At 34.9% G+C, this 18,963-nt stretch overlaps 1 protein-coding gene across 2 annotated transcripts in view; it reads left to right on the plus strand.

Annotated features, from left to right (window-relative positions):
* CACNA2D1 (calcium voltage-gated channel auxiliary subunit alpha2delta 1) overlaps window positions 1–15,827 on the plus strand; it is a 514,317-nt gene extending 498,490 nt beyond the window's left edge. For both annotated transcript variants that reach the window (XM_027123782.1, XM_027123783.1), the window contains one exon: window positions 11,747–15,827. In XM_027123782.1, the coding sequence (XP_026979583.1) occupies window positions 11,747–11,863 (117 nt within the window). In that variant the 3' untranslated portion in view covers window positions 11,864–15,827. The remainder of the gene's footprint in view (window positions 1–11,746) is intronic.
* Window positions 15,828–18,963: the final 3,136 nt, after the last annotated feature.

Raw genomic sequence — 18,963 nt, forward strand, 5'->3', positions numbered from 1 at the left:
GGAAAGAAAGGGAGAGTAAGGGTTTAGTAATACTTGTCTAAGAGAAAAATGAAGAGGATTTTACTCACTAGCATACCTGGTTCTAAAAAGTAAGCCTTGGGGTGAAATCATGAATATAACTATGGTTTAGACATCTTTTTCTTTTAATTAGTAATGGGAAAGAAAAAAAGAATGAGGGATTCTTAGTTGATATCTTTACTAAGAGTATTTTGAAAGAGATCCCTGGAAGGAAATCAAATAAAATTACTCATATTTTAGAATTACTCATTTAAAATTATTTAATTTTAAAATTAAATTTTTACATTACTCGTATTTTAAAACGTATGTATATAATGTTGGCACTGTATCCCTTTACTATTTTAAGCTGAAACCAGCTACCAGTCTGTTATTATTATCTACTACAATAATCTTTAAAAATCAGAGTGAGTTTTCTGGTCGTGGTGTTAGTGGGATTTTGGTCTCTTTCTTTAAGATAGAAAAAAATGCTGAGGTTTCTCCCACATCTATGCATTTGTGATTTAGAATGTTTTTAGAATGTATCTCATAATTTACTTCCATATAATAATTACAAGTCTTGGTAGATGTGGTTGCCCATGCAAAACACATGAGAAAACATGATCAGGAAACTGAAGGGACAGATTTTTCAGTGTGAATCTACATGCAGACTTCAGGGACTCCAAATAAGTTATCTGAACTACCACCTCCCAGACTGAAACAGACATATCTCATCATCACACAGAGGAAATGAACCCCCACACACACAAAAAAAACCCACTAGAAATATAAAAATAAAAACAATGGAAGCAGAGCCAGAGAGAATATTTTTCTTTCCATAACATTTCTAGAACATAAGGATGTATTTGACGTTAATACATCAGTGGGTCTTGTATGTGTGCTAATTTTCCATTCCATCAAATTAATACTTAACTAGAACTGGGGAGCTCTCCTGGTGAAGTGACAATTAAGCCTTTAAGTTAGTATTTTACGTTTACAGTGTTTCTAACCCATCAATATATGTAGTGCTTCATTGGAGTACACACTACTCACTTATCGAGTACTTACAGTACACCTACTATGTATCAGGCCATTCTTCTATGCATGAGATATTTAAGATGCATTTATACTAAAATATAATTTTTTATCTCAAGTTCATATAACTCAGCACCCTGTTTTTTTACCTGGTTAACCTACTTAAAGGGAAAGGTATTTGAACAAAGAGAAGAGGAAGTGCAGAAGTCCTGAGATAGTAATACCTTGACCTGTTGCAGAGAAAGTTAGTGTTATCGGAGCAGTGTGAGTGGTGAGGGGAGGGGGAGGAATATAGGATGAAGATGGAGAAGCAGGCAGGCTGCAGACCACCTAAGGCTTTTTAGGCCTTCATAAGAAATTTGGATTTTGTTATGAGAAATTTCAAGAAGAGCATGAAAGGATTTGATTTACGGTTTTAAGAAGACTGCCTTTTGGAGAAAAAGTTGTTAAAGGGCAAGAGTAGAAGCAGAGAGAGAGGTGAGGCAGCTTTTGCAGGAGTGTAGGCAAGAAGTAATGGTAATTTGGACATGATATGGTAAGTAGTAAGTTTGGGGCTATATTTTGAAGCTAGAGTTAAGAGGACAAGCTGATAGATTAGATTTGAGGGAAAAAAGGAGGAATCACAGATGACTTGTTGTCTTTGACCTGATCCATTACTCCTAGAAGTGTCATTCAGAAAAATAATATTTGGGGACAAGTTTGAGATCTTTCTGCGGATCAGGAGGAGAGGTGATAGTGATCAATGAATGTGGAGGTCAGCGGAACTTTCAGGGCTGAAGATATAAAAGTGTGAGTTATTGAGGTTCTGGTCCAAGATGGCAACATAGGTTGCCTAAAGCTCACCTGAACCCACAGACCTACCAAATCTACACCTATAAACAGAGCAGTTCCCTCTGAAAGACATCTAGAAAGTATATAAATCTAGAAAGTAGATGAGCAACCCCTATGCACTGGGCAAACGTAATATACATCCAAATGGGTAGGAAAGGCTGAGGAACTTTGTCTCCATAAACCCCACACTGAGCACAGCAGCATAAAATTAGAAGGGAACTCACAACACCCAGCTTCTCCCTGAGCAGTGAAGGGTTTAGATTGAACATCTGTCACCCCAAGACTCTCATGGGGGAGTGGGCCCCCAAAACTCCTAGTTCTGAATGCCTAATGGTGCTTGTGTCCATGAGACCCACAGGACTATAGCCAACAAAGAAACAATTCTTAACAAACAGATTCGCAAGGACTCACCATGGCTATCCTTCCAAAGCTCAGAGAAACAGGAGCCGAGAGAAATGCACTTCTCCCAGTCATTTCCTCACAGAGGTTATTTGCATACTTTAAAAGTTATTGCCTGCAAGTAAGGCTTCTAATTTAGCTCAGCTTTGGGGGCTTACTGCAAGACTCCCTGGAGACAGGGGAAGGGGTAGCCTATGCCTACTGACCCTCTGTCCCACTCCAGGTCAGTGGTGCCTTCCTAAAAGAAGCTTGTGAACCCACCTGGCATCCTGGCCTTTGAGGTGGCTGCCCAAAGGACACACCCTTTTATCACTTGGCTCTGGTAACCAGCAGGGCTGGCATTCACAAGCACCAAAGGATCCTGGACCATAGCAAACAAATAGTTCTCAACTGGCTATTCCCTCAATTCAGGACAGAGGGAGTGGAGAGAAATGCCCGTCTCTCAGTCTTGCCCTGAAAGAGGTCTTTTGGTATGCTTTGAAAGCTGCTGCCTGAGAATCCGGCCTCCAATCAGCCTGTACCTGATGCTGACTGAAGTCTTCCCCACTGAGACACTGACAGATGTTAGCACGTCCTCAACTACGGGGATCCAAGAAGAAAAAGCCAATTCAAGACGGGGAGAGGTGGTTCTTTTATCTAATGCAGAAAAACCAACACAGAGAGTCAAGGAAAATGAAGACACAGAAAATATGTTTTAAAAGAAAACGATAAAACTCCACAAACAGGCCTTAATAAAACAGAGAAGAGTGACCGACATGAGAAAGAGTTCAAAATTTGGTCATAAAGATGGTCACCATGTCAGGACAAGAATGCGTGAACTGAGAATTTGAACAAAGAAAACACAAGAAAGTACCAAACAGAAGGCACAGAGCCAAAGAATACAATACAATAACTATATTGAAAAACTCAGCAGTGAGGAATTCAAATAGCAGACCGGATGAAGTGGAAGAAAGTATCAGTAAACTCACAAACAGGGCAGTGATTCATCCCATCAAGGAGCAAAAAGAAAAAAGAATTTAAAAAAAGAGTGAAGATAGCTAAAGGGACTTATGAGACAACATCAAGCAGACCGAAATTCATGTTATAGTGTCCCAGAAGAAGAAAAGCAGACAAGGGCAGAAAACTTTTTGGAGAAATAATGAGTGAAAACTTTCCTAACCTAGGAAAAGAAACAGATGCCCAAATCCAGGAAGCCCAGAGAGTTACAAATAAGAGTTATCCAAACACATCCAAACCAAGTGAGGAAGAGGTAATACCTCCAAACTCATAGTGAGGGAAGAAGTAAAACTGTCACTATTTGCACATGATATGATTCTGTATATAAAAAACTCCAGTAAAAAACTGTTGGCACTAATCAACAATTTGACTAAATTTCAGGATATAAAATCAACATACAAAAATCAGTTGGCATTTCTATACACTAGGATGAAATGTCTGAAAAATAAAACTGTCACACTCACAGTAACATCAAAAACAATGAAATACCCAGAAATTACTTTAACCAAGGAAGTGAAAGTTCTGTACAATCAAAACTACATGACTTTCCTAAAAGAAATCGAAGTTGACACAAATGGAAAGACATCCATGCTGATGGACCAACCATAAGAACTGACAGTTAAAATGTCTGTACTACTCGAAGTCACCTTAGATTCAACACAATCCCCATCAAAAAACCAATGGCATTCTTCACAGAGATAGAAAAAAAAAAATCCTAAAATTTGTATGAAGTGACAAAGTCTGCAAAATAGTCAAAGCATTTCTCAGGAAAAAGAACAAAGCCAGAGGTATCGAACGTCCTGTTTTCAGACTATACTACAAAGCTACAGTAATTTTTAAAATAGGGTAAGATACTGGCATAATAGACACAGACTAACAGAACAGAAGAGAGCCCAGAATTAAACCTCTGCATACACAGTCAACTAATATTTGATAGTGGAGCCAAGAATACCCAATGGGGAAATGATAGTCTCTTCAACAAATGGTAATGGGGAAATTGGATAAACACATGCAGAACAATGAAATTGGACCCCTATCTTACTGCTCACAAAAAATTAACTCAAAATGGATCACAGATTTAACACAAGTCCTAATAACTATAAAACTTAGTAGAAACAGAGAGGAGGCTCCTCAACAGTAGTATTGAGAGTGATTTTTGGATATAACACCAAAAGCACAAACAATAAAAGCAAAAATCAGCAAATGGAACTACATCAAACTTGAACACTTGTGCACAGCAAAAGAAACAATTAACCAAATGAAAATGCATCCTACAGAATGCAAGAAAAATTTTGCAAACCATGTATCAGATAAGGGGTTAGTATCCAAAATATATTTAAAAACTCATAAAACTCAAAGAAAAAGAAACAACAAATAATCCAACTAAAAAAAGGGCAGAAAAACTAGACATTTTTCCAAAGAAGATATCCAAATGGCCAAGAGGCACATGAAAAGATTCTCAATATCACTAATCATCAGGGAAACACAAAACTACAGTGAGCTATCACCTCACACCTGTTAGAATGGATGTCATCAAGAAGACGAGACAACAGGTGCTGGGGAGATGTGAATAAAAGGGAACCTTAATACACTGTTGGTGGGAATGTAAATTACTGCAACCAATATGGAGGTTTCTCAAATAATTGAAAATTAATCTACCACATGATCCATCAATTCTACTTCTGGGCATATGTGCAAAGGAAATGAAAATAGGATTTTGAAGAGATATCTGTACTCCCACATTCACTGCAGCGTTATTCACAGCAGCCAAGATACAGAGACAACCTAAATGGCCATCAACCAATGGATAAAATAAGAAGTGGGATTTATACTTACACAATGTAATATTTTTCAGCCATGAGAAAGGAAGACAGCCTGCCATTTGCAACAACATGGATGGACCTTGGGCACATTATGCTAAGTGAGAAAGACAAGTACTGTGTGTAGAATCTAAAAAGCCAAACTCATAAAAACAGAAATAAATGGTGGTTACCATGGAATGGGGGTTAGGGGATAAGACAGATGTTGTTCAAGGGCACAGTCTTACAACAAGCAGTAAGTAAGCCCTAGAGAGCTAATGCACAGTACAGTGAATATAGAAAACGATTATATTCATCAAATATGCTAAGAGATTAAAAATGAATTATTACAACTACTAAAAAAAGGACAACTATGTAATGTGATAGAGGTGCTAATTATCACTTTAATGGCAATCATATTACAATACATAAATTATCATATTAACATGTATACCTTAAATTTACACAATGTTATATTTCAAATATATTTCAATTAAAGTAAAAGAGACCCATACAAAGACATATTTTAATTAAGTTATCAAAACTAAATCTGTGACAAAGGAGGCAAGAATATACAGTGGAGAAAAGACAGTCTCTTGAATAAGTGATGCTGGGAACACTGGACAGCTACATGTAAAAGAATGAAACTGGAACATTCTCTAACACCATACACAAAAATAAAACTCAAAATGGATTAAAGACCTAAATGTAAGGCTGGATACTATAAACCTCTTAGAGGAAACAGAGGCAGGACACTCCTTGACATAAATCACAGCAAGATATTTTGGATCCACCTCCTAGAGTAATGAAAATAAAAACAAACAAATGGGACCTAATTAAACTCCAAAGCTTTTGCACAGCAAAATAAACCATAAACAAAATGAAGACAACCCACACAATGGGAGAACAGATTTGCAAACAAAGTGACAGACAAGGGATTAATCTCCAAAAGAGATAAACAGCTCATGCAGCTCGATATCAAAAAAAACCAAACAACCCAATCAAAAAATGAGAACATCTAAAAAGACATTTCTCCAAAGAAGACATACAAATGATATGTGGAATCTAAAGAAATGGTACAAATGAACCTGTTTACAAAATAGAAATAGAGTCACAGATATAGAAAACAAATGTAAGGTTACCGTGGGATATGGGGCAGGGGGGCCAGGAGGGATAAATTTGGAGATTACTAACAAGAACCTACTGTATAGCACAGGGAACTCTACTCAATACTCTAATGACTTATATGGGAATAGAATCTACAAAAGAGTGGATATATGTATATGTATAACTGATTCACTGTGCTGTACAGCAGAAACTAACACAACATTGTAAATCAACTATACTCCAATAAAAATTAATTAAAAATAAATAAGACATACAAATGGCCAAAAAGCACATGAAGAGATGCTTAACATCACTGATTATTAGAGAAATGCAAATCAAAACTACAATGAAGTATCACCTCACACCAATCAGAATGGCTATCATCAAAAAGTCTACAAACAATAAATGCTGGAGAGGATGCAGAGAAAAGGAAACCCTCCTACACTGTTAGTGGGAATGTAAATTGGTACAACTATGGAGAACAGTCTGGATGTTCCTTAAAAAACTAAAAATAGAGCTACCATATGATCCAGCAATCCCACTCCTGGGCATATACCTAGAGAAAACCATACTTTGAAAATATACATGAACCCCAATGCTCATAGCAGCATTATTTACAATAACCAGGATATGGAAGCAACCTAAATGTCCATCAACAGAGGAGTGGGTACAGAAGATGTGGCACATATATACAGCCATAAGAAAGAACCAAATAATGCCATGTGCAGCAACATGGATGGACCTAGAGATTATCATACTAAATGAAATAAGTCAGACAATGACAAATATCATACGATATCACTTATATGTGGAATTTTAAAAAAAATGGTACAAATGAACTTATTTACAAAACAGAAACAGACTCACAGACTTCAAAAAGAAACTTATGGTTACCAAAGGGGAAACGTTGGGGGAGGTATAAATTAGGAGGTTGGGATCAACACATACACACTGATCTATATGTAAAATAGATAATCAAAAAGGACCTACTGTAAAGCACAGGGAACTCCACTCAACACTCCATAATAACCTATATAAGAAAAGAATCTGAAAAAAGAGTAGATACATGTCTATGTGAAACAATCACATTGCTGTACACCTGAAATTAACACATTTTATATCAACTATATTCTAATATAAAAAAATTTTTTTTTAAGTAAATGACAAGGAGAGAATCTTAAAAGCAGCAAGGAAAACAACTTGTAACATACAAGGAAACCTCTAAGGCTACCAGGATCTTTCCACCAGAATATACAGGCCTGCAGGGAGTGGCATGATATATCCAAAGTACTGAAAGAAAAAAACCTGCCAACCAAAAATACTCTACCTAGCAAAACTGTCCTTCCACTTTGAAGATGAAGAAAAGAGTTGTAGACAAGCAAAAGCTAAAGGAGTTCATCACCACTAGACTGGCCTTACAAGAAATGTTAAAAGTGTTCCTTTAAGCTGAAACAAAACAGCACTAATTAGTAACAGGAAAACATATGAAAGTATAAATCTCACTGGTAGAGACCAATATATAGTTAAATTCAGAATAATCTAATATTGTAATGATAGTGGGTTAATCACTTATATATCTAGTATGAATGTTAAAAGACAAATATAGTAAAAATAACTATCATACAATAAGTAATGGATACACAGACTAAAGATATGTAAATTTTGAAATAAAAAACAAAGCATGGAGGAGGAAGTAAAGTGTAGGGTTTTAGAATGCATTTGAACTTAAGTTGTTATCAACTTATTATGAGGCTTATCAACTTATTTATAACACTAAATATTATGAGGCTTACATAAAATGTTATATTTATAACAGTTGTTATAATAACCACAAAGCAAAAACCTATGGTAGATACACAAAAGATAAAGAGAACGGAATCTAAGCATGCCACTATAGAAAATGATCAACTCACAAATGAAGAGAGCAATAAGAGAAAAAGAACAAAGGAATTTCAAAATAGCTCAAAAACAATTTAACAAAATTGTAGTAATAATAATTACCATCTATCAACAATTACTTTAAATGTTAAATGGACTAAATTCTCCAATCAAATGACATAGAGTAGCAGAATCTATTAAAAAAACAGGAGATGATTTTATGCTGTGTATTAGAGTCAATTAATTTCAACTTTAAGGACATACACAGACTGAAATGGAAAAAGATATTCCATGCAAATGGAAACCAAAAGAAAGCTGGGGTGGGTATACATAGGCAAAATAGACTTAAAAGTTGTAATGAGACAGTCAAGGTCATTACATAATGATAAAGTGGTCAGTCCAACAAGAGGATATAAACATTTGTAAATATGCACCCAACATAGGAGCACCTAAATATATAAAGTAAAAATTAACAGACTTAAAGGGAGAAATAGCAAGACAATGTAAAAATTCGACAACCTAGAAATGGGTAAATTCCTAGAAACATACAACCTATCAAGACTGAATCATGAAAAAATAGAAATAGAAAATCTGAACAGACCAATTACTAGTAAGAAGATTGCATCAGTTATCAAAAACCTCCCAAAAAACAAAGTCCACGACCAGATGGCCTCACTGGTGAATTCTACCAAACATTCAAAGAACAATTAATACCTGTCCTTCCAAACTCTTCCAAAAAATTAAAGAGGAATGAACACTTCCTGATTCACTTTTACAATGCCAGCCTTATTACCATGATACCAAAACCAGACAAGGATACTACAAGAAAATTTTAGGCCAATATCCTTGATGAAAATAGATGAAAAATTCCTCAACAGTATATTATCAAGGTTAATTCAACAACACATTAAAAGGGTCATACACCGTGATCAAGTGAGATTTATTCCAGGAATGCAAGGATTGTTCAAAATCCACAAATCAATTGATGTGATACATACATTAACAAAATGAAGGCTAAAAATCATATGATCATCTTAATAGATGCAGGAAAAGCATTTACAAGATACAAAACTAATATACAAATATCATTTGCATTTCTATACCATAATAATGAACTATCGGAAAGAGAAATTAAGTAAATAATTCCACTTGTATTTGCATCAAAATGAATAAAATACCTAAGAATAAAGGTAACCAAAAAGGTGAAAGACCTATACACTGAAAACTATAAGACATTAATGAAAGAAACTGAAGACAACACAAATAAATGGAAGAATATTCAGGGCTCATAGAGTAGAAGAATTGTTAAAATGTCCATACCACCCAAAATAATCTACAGATTGCATGCAATCCCCATCAAAATTTCAATGGCAATTTTCACAGAATTAGAACAATCCTAAAATACATATATGAAACCACAAAAGACCCAAATATCCAACACAATCTTGAGAAGGAAAAACAAAGTCGGATGCATGATACATCCTGATTTGAAACTAGATTAAACAACTACAGTAATCAAAACAGTATGGCACTGGCATAAAAAAAGACACGGACCAATGGAACAGAATAGAGAACCCAGAAATAACCCATGCATATATGGTCAATTAATTTATGACAAAGGAGCCAAGAATATACATTGGGGAAAAGAAAGTCTCTTCAATAAAGAGTGCTAGAAAAACTGAACAGCCATATGCAGAAGAATGAAACTGGACCACTGTCTTACACCATACACAAAAATCAACTCAAAATGGTTTAATGACTTGAAGACCTGAAACCATAAAACTCCTAGAAGAAAATATAGGGAGTAAGCTCCTTGGCATTGGTGTTGGTAATGACTTTTTGGACTTGTCACCATAAGAAAGCAAAGGCAACAAAAACAAGAATGAAAAAGTGGGACTACATCAAACTTAAAAGCTTCTGCACAGCAAAGGAAACCAACAGAATTAAAAGACAGCCCATAGAATGGGAGGGAATGTTTGCAAATCATGTAAGTGATAAGGAGCCAGTATACAAAATATATGAAGAACTCATATAATTCGAGATCAAAAAACTAATCTGATTTTAAAATAAGCAAAGGATCTCAATATGCATTTTTACAAAGAAGATATACAGATGGCCAAAAGATATGTGAAAAAATACTCAACATCAGTACACATCAGAGAAATATAAGTCAAAACTACAATGAGTTATCACCTCACACCTGTTAGAATGACTATTATCACAAAGACAAGAAATAACAAATGCTGTCAAGGATGTGGATAAAACGGAATCCTTACACTTAGTTGGTGGGAGTGTAAATTGGTGCAGTCACTGTGGAAAACAATATTGAGGTTCCTCAAAAAATTAAAAATAGAATTACTATATAATCCAGCAATCCCACTTCTGGGATTTGAAAAATAAAATTTTCCTTAATAGATTTTTTTTCCTCAGAATTCTCTTTAACAGACTTCTGCTGCCTTAGAATACAATTCAAGAAGAAAATGTTATTTACTTGGTGGCAGGCACTGTATTAAACCCTAATGAGCAAAAAGAGCCAATGTTTTAGTCTCTGGGAGCTCAGAGTCTTTGTAAAATTATTCAGAGTAGAAAATTTATTTTCTTACATAACCTATTATTTTGATTATTGGAAGATGAACCTTGGATTAGTGAATTCTTGAAAGATGTTTAGGAAAATAATTAGAAGGGAGGTTTTCTTGTTGTTTTTTTTAATTGAAGTATAGTTGACCTATAATATTATTTAAGTTACAGGTGTACAACACAGTGATTCACAATTTTTAAAGGTTTTATTCCATTTATAATTATAAAATGTTGCTATATACCATGTTGTACAAGATATCCTTTTAGCTTATTTTATACCTAATAGTTTGTACCTCTTAAGATAGGAAGTTTTTTTAATGAAATTCAGTATATTTAAAGGAATCAGAGGATGCAGAAAATGTTACAGAATACAGAACCTAGGAATAAAAGGTAAAGAATAATTTTGTGTTAGCAAGGAATCTAATGATCTGCCACTAGACGGGGGGGCGGGATCCAAATGAGCAAATATGTAGCTTGTATTTCATGGTTCTCTAAACAGGATAAACCTCTCCTGCTAGCTTAGCTCTTTATTTTGGATATAGGTTTTCAGAGTGTCCTTTCTTTTAGGGTTCAACTACATTATTCTTCATTTTAATTCTTGATGAAGGTCCAGATGCTACATGTGCAGCATGATATATTCACGTTTGAAATTGGATATAAGGGATAGGGAAAATAGAAGTTCATTTCTCAAATTTATTTATTTTACCAATCTCAGACTTTGCCTTATTGAGCATAATTGCTAATATCATAATTCTTGGGAATTATAAAATAGACTATGAAATTTTATTTTTATATCTTGTACTTATAAATATAGAAGGATATTTAATACTGTGAAAGTAAGGTTTTTCAATTTAGAAATTGGAATATCACTCAAAACAGCATAAAGTATTTCCTTTCATAATCATCAGAATCTACAACTAAAAATGTAAAGCATTCTTCAAACGGTACTAGGAAAACGGCTTTATCTAAACTTGTTGAACAGTAAAATCTAGGACAGTGTAAATTATCTGGATTCAAATTAAAGCAGCTTTATAAGGTGAGTTCAGAAGTGGACTAAACACGGCGTGCTCTGGGAGATGTCTTACTAAATATTTTTCAGGAGTTTTCTGTTTTCCTTTTCTTTCCAACAGGAGGATTATACCGACTGCGGGGGTGTTTCTGGGTTAAGTCCCTCCCTGTGGTCCATCATCGGAATCCAGTGTGTACTACTTTGGCTTTTATCTGGCAGCAGACACTACCAGTTATGACCTTCTGAAACCAAATCTGCATATTAAACTCCAGACCCTGCCAAAACATGAGCCCTCCGTTGCATTAAAAGAGGGTCAACTGTGGAATCAGCAGACCACTAGCTCAGACCATCCCGTGGCATCACTCTAAGACACAGACTCTTAAGGCACCCGCTGGCTGCATGTCAGGGTGTCAGATCCTTAAGTGTGAACCCTGCATCATCTATATATAACATCAAAGCAAAATACTATACATGCTCTCTATTGGAAAATTTGAGAATTTGTTGTTGCATTGTTGGTGATTACATGTAAAAGGGCTCCCCACACAGTTGTTTATGAATCACACAAATTATCTTAATTTTGACCTGGAATTCTGACTTGCTGCAATCCTTGTTCTTTTACCAAGAAAATCTCTAGGGGAAAAGAAAGTTATTTTTTCCTTATTCTTCTGTTCAAAATTATTTGCTGCTTTGAGTAATTATTATTGAACGTATACATAGAGAGAGGGAGAGAGAGAGATAATTAACATTGGTGTAATCTGTCAAAATAGAAATTATGGCTTATTTTCTACGATAAAAATTGCCATGAATAAAATGCTTTATGAAGAATGGCTTCTCTGCCAGAAATATAACACAAATGATGACCAAGTTTTGGTGGGGTAATGAATTGGTTGTTTGAAAATAATTAAGAAATTAAAGGTGCTTGAGGGTAGAATTAATATGCGACATATTTCCTCATAAATGTGAGCCCTTAATAAACGCTTTGATGCAATGTTCTTTTTGTTCACAGTAAAGTTCTGTAGTGCTAGCCAGATATTTCAAAATGCTCTAAGGAAAGCTTGTTGGGGGGAGGGGAAATGTTTTTTCTTGTGATAAATGAACTTTGGTCACCAAGGGTATTTTGCATGATGCTGCTGCTATTTTAACTTTCGGTTTGTTTTTCTCTTACTGTAGAGTATAGTCCATTGAAAAGTTAACTGAGTGACATTATTGTTATGTAAGAATCTGAACCTTGCAATGTAATGCACTTAAGTCATCTTTTAAAATGTCGTTAAACTACTCTGAATATACTGTGCAGTGTAAATGCTGAATGATTGGATTAGGTAAATGGTGAAATGGGAATTAATGGATTTTATACAGATTCGTGCTTTTGCCTGAAAACCTATGTACAGATATTTTAAGTACATAAATCAGATTTGACACATTTATTTTTTGAAGAGTACATATATGTTCTCAATGAAGATTCACCCTAGGTTTCCTCTTTATTCGCTGGAATAGCAGCACGTACGATCCCAAATTTGCTGCTGCTGCTGCTTTTGTTCCCTCTGTTTTAAATGGTATGATCACTTGACCAAACTTTCCATGCAGTTTGATGAGGGTTTTACAATAATCTGAACAAAAAGGAAACCTTGAATCTATATGTATGCACACGAATACTTGATTGTGAATAATCAAAATTGTTTTTATACAGCCTCATTAGTGAAAATGGCTAGTGTAGTAAATTAGATATTTCATTATAGAGTAATATGGTAGCAGAATTTATTTATGCTTTTAAAGATTATTTTCAGGGGTAAACAGTATTTGAAGAAAGGGTAAAAACAATGAATGTGTAACTCTAACTATAGGGAATAATTCTGCTGGAAGTATGCAGATATTTTTAATGGTAAAATGCATTTGTTCTTTTTTCAAACATGCCAGATATTGGTATGTGTCTATGCTGGAAATTTTCTTATATACCATTTTTAAGTAAAAGTCTTATTAACATTATCCAGCATGCTTTAATATGCTTCATATATCAAAGATATAACCAATTATTTAGCATAGTTTAAAAGGTCTATTTGTTTTGTTTTTAGCTTTGCATACATTTGTAATTTCCTCCACCACCAATATACCCTAGGTACCATTTGTGTACATTTCCTTATTTAAAATATTTTTTTATTTAAAAATGGGGGGAGGGGAAAATGGAATCACTTTGCCAACTGTTGTTCTAAGAGTTGACATCAGTTACCATTTCTAATGCATTGTTGTGATTTTGTAGTCTCATTTGTAACTGGTACTGACATTTTAGAAAACACCAAAGTGATTTAAAAAAATATGGAACTTCTCACTCTAGTAACAATATGTTTAAATCATGTTGTTTGTTAATTAAATATTTAAAACTTATTGTTAACTTTTGCTAGACTATTTTAAATCATGAAAGTGTTGGGAAGGGGATATCGAAATATACAGTTATGTTAGTTTGTGTATATAAATGACGCACATTTAAACAACTGAATTGCTTCCAGCATACAACAAACTACCTTAAAATTATCTTTAAAATCTATTAAATATATTTTCATGGCTAATGTCACTGAAATAATGTTTTCATCAACTACATTGTTGTTGTGTTAATCACAGTTAAACTTGGCATCTCTTGGCAGGGTCCTATTTGATTTCAGTTGCCATCAAAATATATTTACATGCACGAGTCTTGCCGTGATCCTTTGTTTTCTGTTATAAAATAAACATATAACAACCACACATACGTTAATAAATTGGGTAAGAACATTATTCTCGTGCCTAATACTAGTCTTCACGCATTTGGTGTAATTTTTTGAAAGACAGTAACACTCGTCCCATCCAATTGTTATCTTTAATTTAGGATTTTTCTGTGAGTTCTATTGTTGACAAGAACTTAAATTTCAGCCTGTTATAAATACTGATTTTCAAAGACTAAACAGTACAAGAGATCAAGAAAAAAGCTTTTAAACCCCTTTTGCTTACTTAATTTTTGCTGTGCTCATGCAGCTTAATGTATTTTGTCACTAACAGAATCAAAAGTCTTGCATTGCTGTTGAATAACAGGAATGAACTTTGCATTAATGGTTTGTTTATATTTTTTCATTTGAACAACCAGCATTACTGCCAAACACCAATCGTGGTCCATATTTGTAACAGGTTTTTAACATGACATAGTTAGCAAGTTTGATTGAAGAGACTTTTAGGTCCTGGGCCTATAAGATTTTAGTATGATCTTTTTTCATGTTTCTAATGCTTGAGGCGTCATTGCTTAACTTGGAAAAAACAAGACAGTGTTGCTGCCATTTGTAAGTTTTCCTATAATATTCCTTTTATTAACTTTAAAACTGGCCTTACAGGGTTCAAATAGGCAGTATCCCTTTTAAGTGACCTTTGCAACCCAAGTGTTACTTGCTTATTTGATGCTCTCTTGTATTTTACATCTCATTTAAATCTTTCTCTCCACCAAAGCTTAAATTCTATGTCTTATTAAAACTCTGAACTATTCCATTAATCATGTTAGTTGACATTAAAGTGTCTAGAGGTACAGAGTCTGACCTAGTGTAACAAAATGGAGGTTGTGACTTTTTTTTTAAGCATAGCATAGAATGATGGTTTCACTTGCCTGCAGTTTCAAATATTTTACAATTATCTGGAATGTGTGTTGCTTTCCCATAGCAGAATGTTAACATTGCTATTATTCCATGTACATTTCTGTAAAGAGCAAATCAGTAAAGCAAAAGTGTGAAGTTTCTTGATTTCTTGAAAAAATTCCAGAATTTCAAAGTCTTAGACAACCCTTACCAAGTTTCATCTACTTTATTTCTAGTTCACAAGGTTAACTCAAAGAAATTCCACTGAGACTAATGGGATACTGTCTTGAATAGATGCCAATTGGGTTTACAGTGTGACCTGACAAAGCTGTCTTTTTTGTTGTGCTGTATGTTGTTGGATCATATTATTAGGGATACTTTTATTGAAGTGCTGAGTGTGCATCCATGCAAAAGGCCAAGTGGCTTTGTGAACAAAAGATCTTTTCTCCCCTTTATTATGTTCTCTCGACACTTTTGTGGAAATTAGCCCGATAAAAACGTTTTGTAAAAATTTGTATATTACTGTTATAAAAATATTTATAATCCCAGAAAATGTTGTGTTAAATCCTGTGCAAAAACAGTATATTCAGAATAAAAGTTTATCATTTAAAGTCACCAGTTTTGATTATTTATTTAAAATCCAATTGAAAGAAACAGAGGCCTCTGTCATACATACAGTTTAAGAAAGCAGGCTTTCCAGTGCAGAGAATTCTAGATTGTGGAAGTAAAATTTGGGATTATGAAAGTTGCCTTTACAATTACAAACCTCAACTCACAAACAAATGAAATTGCAACTCCTTGAGACTCTGACACTTCTCACACATGCTTTTGCCATCAAAGCGTTTAGAAACTTATTAAAACAGACTTTTGACTTCTGTAAGAAAAAACTTTTTTCTAGGCAAAAATAATGTTTCCGTGTTTCTTTAAGGACCTTGGGAAAATAGTTTGAAAGAAACAAGTTAGAATGTCTGAAACGTGCATATCTTTTATACATCTGACTAACAGTTAAATATCTCTCCTAGCTAGTTTATAGCAAACAGAAGCTAGGGCAGTGAAGTACAGTATAAAGAGCTTTTTTTGTTTTTGTTTTTTTACACTGTTGTATGCCTTTTACCTTTAGACCAGCTTACCACCTGCCCCCCTATGTTCACCTAATAAGTAATGCGCCTGATGTTATGTGGAATCTAATATAATGTAAGCCTACTTCTCATTCTGGGGACTCCTATAAGAGCAAAAATACCTACACAGGGGAGGAATGTAGTATGTGGATACCAATGATGGTGATTACTGGAAAATCTGACCCTTAGTCTCTGATCAAGGCATTTTAACAGGAAACCCTACTTAAAAGGGTGAGGTGGATAACATTTGCTTTTTGAACATCTGGCTTCATTCTGTACCAATTTATCTCCTCAATCAATCCTCTTACTCCCCAGCTACCCTCATTTCCTCTATCAATCATCTTGATCCCATCCCCACCTCTTCCCTTGGGACCTTGCCTCATCAATTCTCCTTTCTCAAGCATTTTCAGTCTCCCCTTTGTACAGGCTTTCTTCCCTCTGCCTGCAAACACATTCAGAACACCTCTACTTAAAACAGACAGGAAAATCAAACATCCAGTGCAGCACATTCGCCCCATTACTTCCTAGAGTAATAAACCTAGAATTAAAAAAAAATTTTGAACATTCACAGACACATATTGACAGTCTCTTCTCTTTGCAGTATACTCAACTAGGCCTTAGAATGTTAGATCTGAAAGGCATATTGCCTCTGACCTTTAGTTTTGGGTGACCACTGAAAATTTTTAGTTACTGGTATGAAGTTCTAATAAGTTTAAGGTCTTGGGCACTTCTTGATTCTCAAATTCATTATATCTTTAAGTCGGGTTATTATTCACAAAGCACCAACACAATTTTCTATAAATTGGTGTATAATCGACAATGCTGCTTAATAGAATTTTTATTTAAATGGACTCTTTTTTTTAATAAATGTATTTAAGAAATAAATTTAACATTACTGCATAATTGGAAAGCCAATATAATTTGCCATAATTAGTAATCATGTCACAGGTTCATATCTATTATAATGAACTTTTTAAAAATCAGCATATACCGGGGTCACTTGTGCTAGATTTAACCTAACACTTCTTCAACACATTTATTGTAATGATAAATTAGGCAGTTTTCCTGTTTCTGCCACAAATGTCTTAAAGTTTAAATCTGGACTCAGCCATCTGACTATACAGTGTAATCATTAGTACATTAAAATATATTTACCAAAATGCATACTCATGAAGTTTTTTTCAAATTTTGAGTTTCTTAGGTGCATGGATTTATTTTTTCAAAATGCTTTATCATAATAATAATAGTTCTTGAGTATCTCAGGACCCTAACATGCCTTTAAAGGTTACTTGTGGGCTTCCCTGGTGGCACAGTGGTTGGGAATCCGTCTGCCGATGCAGGGGACACGGGTTCGTGCCCCGGTCTGGGAAGAACCCACATGCCGCGGAGCGGCTGGGCCCGTGAGCCATGGCTGCTGAGCCTGTGCGTCCAGAGCCTGTGCTCCGCAACGGGAGAGGCCACAACAGTGAGAGGCCCGCGTACCGCAAAAAAAAAAAAACAAAAAACAAAACAAAAAAAGGTTACTTGTAACATTTTCATTGATATAAGGACAGTGCATAACGGACCAAGATTGGAGTAGCATTGGCAATTTCCTATATTGAGAACGACTGCTCTTTTCCAGATAGTTTCTTTTCTTGTTTAGAATTGTTTAAGAAACAATGATCTATCTTTTGTGAAATTATGGGATAGTTGATGATAACTATTATAAATAGCGAAATTGTTAATAAACAGGTTACATGTCATATATGCATTCTAATCCCTCCTTTTTTAATTTCAAAATTATACTAAGCTGTAAAATTCCTACATCTGATAACTACTGACTTAGTCCTTATCATGAAGGCAGTGTAGCCAAGTAGTAACTGCAATCTGCTGTTTAGATTTGGATTCTGACTTTACCACTTACTAGCTTTGTAACCCTGTGCAAACTACATAATGTTTCCAAGCTTCAGCCTCCTCGTCCATAAAAGAGTAACTGCACAGTAGGGTTGTAATGATGACTCAGTGATATAATTAATGTATAGGGCGCAGTACTGTGTACGTTCTCAACAATGCTCTCCATTAGTATTATGAATTACTATCACAATCATCTTCCCAGTCATCATAATCCTCATTTTGGCCTAGAGCTTTTAAGATCCTAATTATCTGCATCATTTGTCATTTAAGACATTTACTAATTCTTTATACAAGTAAAGTGTTAGAAGTAGGGCCTTATACAAGATAAAAAGCAATTCCTTCCTTGATGGAACTAGGAATAGGAATAACCTAGACTGAGTGGCCAGAAAAGGCTGCCATGATTTTGAGTTGAGGGAAAGGGGTAGCAGTACTGTTTCAAATAGAGGAGGGTGTGTGAAAGCCGAGAGATGCATGCAAGAAACGAGGGAGCTGAATATGAGTTCAGTATGGCTTGAGGGGTGGGTGATAAGTAGGTAGAGATGACGTGGAAGATGAGGCTGAAGAGAAAAGCTCCAGAGCCTGGGGTCCTCTCTGGATGACATGGGGTGTTTAGGCAACTGGAAGCTGCTGAAGATTTTTAAGCAGAGAACAGTTTGATCGGATTCGCATTTCAGGAAAAACACTCTGGATGAAATGTGGGTTACTGGTAGAACACCTACAGGGAAGAAGACCAATTAAGA

Source organism: Aethalodelphis obliquidens, unplaced genomic scaffold, assembly GCF_003676395.1.
Source record: "Aethalodelphis obliquidens isolate GAN/ISIS:26980383/991018 unplaced genomic scaffold, ASM367639v1 scaffold27, whole genome shotgun sequence".
NCBI classification, from domain to species: Eukaryota; Metazoa; Chordata; class Mammalia; order Artiodactyla; family Delphinidae; genus Aethalodelphis; species Aethalodelphis obliquidens.